The sequence below is a fragment of the Vigna unguiculata genome, chromosome 2 (assembly GCF_004118075.2).
Source record: "Vigna unguiculata cultivar IT97K-499-35 chromosome 2, ASM411807v1, whole genome shotgun sequence".
Lineage (NCBI taxonomy): Eukaryota > Viridiplantae > Streptophyta > Magnoliopsida > Fabales > Fabaceae > Vigna > Vigna unguiculata.
Window position 1 is genome coordinate 1495209 of NC_040280.1, and position 7940 is coordinate 1503148.

At 30.0% G+C, this 7940-nt stretch overlaps 1 protein-coding gene across 1 annotated transcript; it reads left to right on the forward strand.

The window, feature by feature from the left end:
- The first annotated feature begins 3017 nt into the window (after positions 1-3017).
- On the forward strand, positions 3018-7693 carry LOC114173044. The gene is made up of 6 exons (XM_028057240.1): positions 3018-3966; positions 5142-5197; positions 5298-5528; positions 6299-6587; positions 6976-7172; positions 7255-7693. Exons 1-6 carry the CDS (start codon positions 3103-3105, stop codon positions 7406-7408), a joined length of 1791 nt encoding a protein of 596 aa, XP_027913041.1. The 5' UTR covers positions 3018-3102; the 3' UTR covers positions 7409-7693.
- Positions 7694-7940: the final 247 nt, after the last annotated feature.

Below are 7940 nucleotides of genomic sequence, written 5' to 3' on the forward strand. Positions count from 1 at the left end.
TAATTAGATGCTGCCTGTGGCCAGCGTTGGTTGGTGATTCCGTTGTGATGTGTACGTGCGTTACCTTTTTGGAGGCAACACTTTGGATACATCATCCAATTCCGCGTTCCAATGAATTAGATTGACACTAAAATAAAATTTAAAATTAAAATATTAAAACTTTATTTCCAAATCTGATGTTTATTATTTATTTCGATAACTTTTATTTGTTCAGAATCTCTTCATGTTTTAAATGATACATTATGAGTTAACTAATTCATAATTACGGAAAGAAAAAAGGCTTTTCTTATATTCACGTCATTACTTTCACGACGAATAATTGTTACACATGTTTTTTTTTTTCATGTATTTTTTAATCAAATTTAGTTTTGGTAGTACATTTTAAAATTTAATTGCTCTTCAAATTCAAACAAAATTTAAATAAACATATCAATTCAGTCATTTCATAAATTTTTTTACTGTAAAAAATTACTATTAAATATGTAATTTGGATATTAAAATAATTAAAGTTACATATAATATGAATTTAATATTTTTATTATTTTTTATGGTAAAAATCGTCATTAATTACTGAATTTGAGTATAAAAATAATTAAAATCACACATTATATGAATCTAGTCTTTCTATTAATTTTGTGATGGTAAAAAATATTATTAAATATTAATTTAAATAAAAGATAATTAAAACTACATATTTCTTCGGCGTTGAAATAAATTTGATAATACAATAGACAAAGTTAAAAGAAATGCAAAAAAAAAAAATAGAAAATACTTTTATCGAATAATCAATCTCGTCGTTTTAAGCGGGTCTCTCTTTTTAATAATATTTTTTAATCTAAAATTCAAAACTTAAAGATCTTAATTGAAGAGATACAATTTAATATCATTCGAATCACAAATAAAAATTATGATCTTTGTTTATACAGAATATAAAATTTGAAAGCAAAACAACAATTTTTTTTCTCAAATTATTTTTGACGCTTAACTCATTTTACATATTTAAACAATAAGAGGTGTTAAAATATCCCAAAATTCTTAAAAATCATGATTAAAAACAAACGTATAATTAAATAAAAATAATACACAAGAATACAATAAAAACTTAACAAAGAAGCAGGTAATACACCATGTGGAAGCCAAACATTATTCAACAATACGATCAAAGTCTTTAGATAAGGTTTTTGTTAGAAAATCAGTCAGAACAAAAAATTATTATTTATTTCATTTTTTTCTTCAGTAAACACCCGTCAATATTTGTTAATAAATGCGAGAGGAAAAATTTAAAAAAATGTTAATAAATACTTAATAATTTGTTATCAGAAGCTTAAAAGCAAAAGTTGAAGTCAATTTTTCAATCAAATTTGAAAATAAGAAACACGTACATAAACAGATATACGAATGGTTATTTTAAAAATAGATAAAAAAATTAATCATGGCGTGCTTTATAATTAACAATCTCATTAAGTTATTATATAGGTATACTTACTTGACATCTACGTACTTAAATTTTAAATAGATAAAAAGTATAAAATATTTAAATAGTTTCTTCTTTAAGTCTTAGTAATGGTGTATGATTTATCTCTTTTCAATTCAATTTCTTAATAAGATATTATTTAATAGTAATATAGTTATAAAATATATAATTTGAACAAACTAATTCATTATAAATATTTTTAGAAACACTATTTAATTATTTATTTATAAGTTTGACAAAAAATTGCTTAAATAAAAGTAAAATACAGTAAATTTCTTACCAGCTAAAATCAAACCATTAAGATAAGTTAAAATTTAAAACAAAACCTATATTATGATACTAAAATAAATTTTATAATCCAATTACATCCAGAAAATGAATAATGGACATGGACATATATTAATATTTCTGTTATTTGAGTACACAATTATGACTTTGTTAAATTAAAATTTTCTAAATATGAATTCAATAACTCAAATAAAAATATTAATTAATAAAAAAATTTAATTAAATATTTTTTAAATAATTAATATTAATTATTATGATCATAAAGCCGTTGACATGGAATGATTATCAGCTAATTAGCAGTCCTGAATTCAAATTTTAAAAATATTTACCGTTGTTAATGATTTTAATTAACTCGAGTATTTAAAGACATTGCCAAATAGAACAGATTATTTAACAATAAATATATATATATATATATATATATATATATATATATATATATATATATATATATATATATATATATATATAGAGAGAGAGAGAGAGAGAGAGAGAGGTTAATTTAGGTATTTTTTCAGTTTAGACTCAAAACTATTATATGAACTAATGAAATTTATTTAAACATTAACTTCTGATTCAATTCAAATTCAATTCAAAGCTAATCTATTTACTTTTCTACAGTGAATTTAAATTTCACGTATAAACTAAATTGAAACTATTTTAAATAGGTTTTAGTCTTTAGGTTCAGAACGTGAATTCGGATTCTCAGAACAGTAGAACCAAATCCACACTTGAAATATTCAAAACTAAATTGCATTTTCTTAATAAAGAAACTAATTTGTTTAATCTAAAGAAAGCAAGAGTAAAAAAAAAAGACCGTGTCTGTCTGTGTGCATTATCACGTGAGAGTTCCTCGAACTCTCCACACTAACCATTTGTCAAAATCCGATGTTCTACTTTTTTAAATCCTAAATCCTATTTTTTATAACTTGAATATTCATATTTGTCTTCTAATGTTTGTTTAGCTGAAAAATATCAAAGAGGGAGAAAAGGCAATTAATTTAATTAATTTCTTTGTTTAGTAAAATAAAAGGAGTAAATATAATTTCAGAAATTATTATTTTCCAATTTTCATTTATATATCCTATTTTTATATTATCCTTTAATCAAATACATTTATTATTTGTTTGGTTGAGAAAAAAACAATAGAACAAGATAAAATGATTTGTAATAATTGATAAAATAATAGATACTAAAATAAGAGCTTAAAAATGTTTTTTAAATGTGCTTACTTTGTAATCTGAGAACTCTCACCGTTTAAATTCACCATAGTTCCATTCCTCTCTTCTCACTTTCACCTAGTTTTCTTCTTTCACTGAAACAAACAACACAGAACCAGAATGGGTTTGGAAGTAGAAGAACCAATAACAACAACATCACAATTCACAGCACCAGAAACGATGTCGTTGAGTTCACCGCAAAAAATTCAAAACAACTTGACCGTTACATCCACGCTCCCAATCGTGCAGCCTCACGCGCTTCTCCCAAAGCCAGTGCCCCCAACCGCATCACTCCGAAACGACGTCACGGTTTCCTCTGCATTTGGCAAGTTCTTTCACCAGCGCCGCCATGAGCTGTCTTCTGCGATCTCGCGAGGGATCTCCACTCTTAAGCCCCAAAACGATGATGCTTTGAAGAAGAACAAGAACGAAGGCGTGACGGAGTTCAACCTCTCGGGACTGAAAGTCTTTGTGGCGGTAAAAAAGAACGAATCGTTCTCACAGCGCCGTATCAGCTTCTTCTCGCGCTCAAACTGCAGAGAATGCGGCGCAGTGCGGACCTTCTTCAGAGAGAGAGCGGTGAGGTTCGTGGAGATAAATGTGGACGTGTTCACGGAACGGGAGAAGGAATTGAGGGAGAGAACGGGGAGCACGACGGTGCCGAAGATTTTCTTTGGTGAAAAGCTGATAGGAGGGCTGGTGGAGCTCAACGCACTGCGGAAGGATGGCAACAAGGAGTTGGAGAGGCAATTGAAAGAAGCAGAAGGAGAGGGGCCGGCGGCTCCGGTGTACGGGTTCGACGAAGCGGCGGAGGAAGCAGTGAAGGAAGAAGCGGCCGAGGAGACTTTGAAGGTAGTTAAGGTTTTGAGGCAGAGGTTGCCAATTCAGGACAGGTTGTTGAAAATGAAGATTGCGAAGAACTGCTTTGCAGGGAGCGAGTTGGTGGAGCTTCTGGTTCGCAACCATGGCTACGCTCCAACCAAGGTATTTTCAATTCAGTTGAGTTTTTGTTTTTTTTTTTCTAATTTTTTATTTATTGAATTTTGAGTTTGAATTCAATTAGGATAAAAATAAGAATGAATTAATCTTAAGGGACACCAATTATATAGGTATTAACAAAGACTTAACATTTTATTTTTAGAATGATAAAATTTAAACATTTATATATTTTTAGTTTAAATTGGAGTTTCGATAGTTGTTACATAAGTTTATTATAAATTAAAATAAATGTCATAATGTATTAATTGAAATAAATATCGAAATGGGATTAGAAAATATTATTAATAATAATTAGTGAAACATATGTGTCTATTTTTTTTAATTATAGTTAAATATGCTTTTGAAAAACTTATTATGATAATTATTATTAGAATAAAAATATTAAAAAAAATTAAGCAACTCCAAAAGTCACGTAAAAACGCTTCAATAAGTGAATTGGGATATTTTAGAGATTAAAAGCATAGCATGAATCTAACCCATCTATAATCATGAGTAACTCTTTCACTTTTATCAATCCTTATTTTAAAAAAATATATTATTATCATTACTTTGTTTTAGTTGTGATTCGAGTAATTACAAATTATAACAAAATAGAGCAATTTTATTTGATGTTTTAGATTAAAGTTTAAGTTATAATAAAATGCAACAATATTTATTAACACTAACTAGTTTAAATGTAGAAGAGTAAGCACAATTACAAATGAATATAAAATACAATTATAGAAATTAAATGACTAAATTATATATTTTATAAAATATCAGGAATAATTAATAAAATAATTTATACCAATCTGTAAACCTTATTAAATATGTGTAATCATCTATCTTGAAATTGTTTTAGATTAAATTTTAAATTAAAATATATCATTATTAAAGGGCTCATAGTGGGGATCGAGTAATGACTGCCATTTGTAAGGTTAATAGCTTTCTGCCTGTGCAACAGTAATCAAAGTTCATTCATAAAGTAAAATTAAGGCCAATAATCATTGTAGTGACTATTATGTGATTTAGAATTGGTACACGACTGTCATAATTTCTGGTTTCTTAATCTAATATACATTGTTTTCAATGTTGCAATTTCAAACATACAATGGTCCCCAGTTTTGTTGCTCTAACTGCAAAGTTTCACTAAATGGTTTACATTACAAACATATGTTTAGGCTGTTGAGATTGGAAAACAGTTATGCAAGAAGCACTTCATCCATCATGTTTTCGGGTAAGTTAAGAATTTTTATGAAAACAACTAGTGCATTTTAATATACGAACCACAATCCTTCATTAATATTATTCTTGCCATTGTCAACCTCCATTTTTAGGGAAAATGATTTCGAGGAGGGAAACCACTTCTATAGATTCATTGAGCACGAACCCTTAATCTCCAAATGCTTTAACTTCCGTGGTGCCACAAATGATAGTGAACCAAAGTCTGCAGCTGCAGTGTGTGATAGGCTCACCAAGATTATGTGTGCTATTCTTGAGTCTTATGCATCTGAAGACAGGCAACGTGTTGATTATGTGGGCATTAGCAAAAGCGAAGAATTTCGTAGGTATGGCACATACAAATACATAAAGTTGTATATTTTTGTGTATATTATTATGAATGCAATGCATGATTTGGTTTCCTCGTGTTATTTGCTCATTCTAGTTTATTCTTGCGGATCTTCCATTTTCGAAATTTCATATCCCCTGTGATGTGAGTAATAATGAATTAATTTCCCCTCTGATGTGAGTAATAATGAATGCATTACATGCAAATAGACAAGCTGGGCTGTCTAATCACTGATTTTCACCTCGTTACCTATTTAATGTCTTGTAAATTAATCAATCATATTGTTGAGTTTATCAATTTTGATACTAATTAGTTTGATTGGCAAATTTTAATTTTCAACGAACAACTTGGGAATGTAAGGCAAATCCCTGAATTTTCTCGTTGTAGCAATGTGATTTGAACCCTTTCCTGTATAAACTACTATATAACCTCTACATTACTTAAACATGATGAAAGGAATCTATAGATTTTTGTTATTGACAGTTTAAAAAAATAATTTTCATGATAATGAGTAATAATAACAAAGCAGGATACAATGTTAATAGTATGAGTAGCAATATTTCCCAATTGAGCGGCTCATTTGTTGTCTCTGCTGAACCTCTTACATTTGTCCTGCATCTGTGTTAACTGTCTTGGTAAGAATGTAGTTCACTTTTTTCTGAAGTGAATGTACTTTGATATACTTACATAAAACATGAAAAGAACGAAGTGACCCAGGTATCATATTTTGCGTATCTCAAGTTAAATTTCTTATTTTCCTAACTGCAGGTATGTAAACATGACCCAAGATCTGCAGCGGGTGAATCTCTTGGAGCTATCAGAAAACGAGGCACTTGCCTTCTTCTTAAATTTGTACAATGCTATGATCATCCACGCTGTCATTAGAGTTGGGTGTCCTGAAGGTGTGATTAATAGGAGATCCTTCTCTGAGTTCCATTATTTGATTGGAGGGCACCCTTATTCTCTTAGTGCTATTAAAAATGGAATCCTCAGAAGCAATCGGAGGTCACCATATTCCTTAATCAAGCCCTTTGGCTCAGGTGACAGGCGCTTAGAGGTAAGCAGTTTCTCTGCAAAAGGTTTTGGATAATTTGATATTGGTTGAACTGAACCCTTATCGTTAACAACCATGTAAATTAGGGACGAAACTTGAATCATGTTCTTTACATACTTTCCATCAAGCTTTCAAATCAAACAATACAGAACTTTACTTTTCTGACACTAAATGGAATGTGGTGTTGCTGACTTAAAATAAAGTACAACACTCTACATGTCATTAATTCATTATTTGCAACTTGGCAAAGATGAATTTATCCATTGCTGCAGTTTCAGCAACTTCTCTGTGTCTTTTCTAATTTACATTTTCCTAATTCCCAGTAATTTCCTTTCTTATAGAAACAACTTCCTGTCACTAGAATGATTCATTTGTTCATACCAAACTGCAGCTTGCTCTTGTAAAACTGAATCCTTTAGTTCACTTTGGCCTTTGTAATGGCACGAAGTCGAGCCCAAAGGTGAAGTTTTTCTCACCCTATAGAGTAGCAGAAGAGTTGAGATGTGCAGCTAGAGAGTTTTTTGAGAATGATGGAATTGAAGTGGATTTGGAGAAGAGAACGATTCATCTCAATATAATTTTCAAGTGGTAAGTAGTTCGTGCATTTCTGCAGCTTTGGTTTCAATTTGCAATCTTTAGCATTCTGCTCAAGAAATATTTATATTGGCAGGTACTCTGGGGATTTCGGACAGGAGAAGAACATGTTAAAGTGGATAATTAATTACTTGGATGCAAATAAAGCAGGTCTTTTGACACATCTCTTAGGTGATGGTGGTCATGTTAATGTCTCCTATATGAGTTATGATTGGTCAATAAATTCCTGAGTAGTAGTGAACCGAATTGGTTCAACTCATTTAGCGGCCGAGCTTACCAGATATTTGTTGTGCATATATCTCAAGTTTTGATTTATTAAAGTGTCTGAAAGAGAGACTTTGATTGATATTGGTACCAAATCTAAGTGTAGATGAGAGATTACTTATAGATCGTATAATTTGTAAACCAAAATGTGGTGCAAAAATGGTCATATTTGTGTCTGTGAAAGTAGGAGCGTCTAGATGACCAACGATTGAATCCACGAGTTTCTACTTGGTTGAGATTTTTACAGAAAATGTATCAAAGTTAAAATATACTTATATGTTATGGATGTTCTATATGTTATCATACCGACCAACGTACGAGATTGCCCTTTAATGTTTTGTATTCTCTCTCAGTAGCCCAAGTTTATGTTGTGTATTTGGTGATGAACCTTTTTCTGCAGTGTAGAAAAGTATTAGTTGTGTGATTGACTGCTATAATTTATTTTCGATGGAATTTGATTGAAAACAATTAATGATTTAACAAATGAAGACCGGCTAC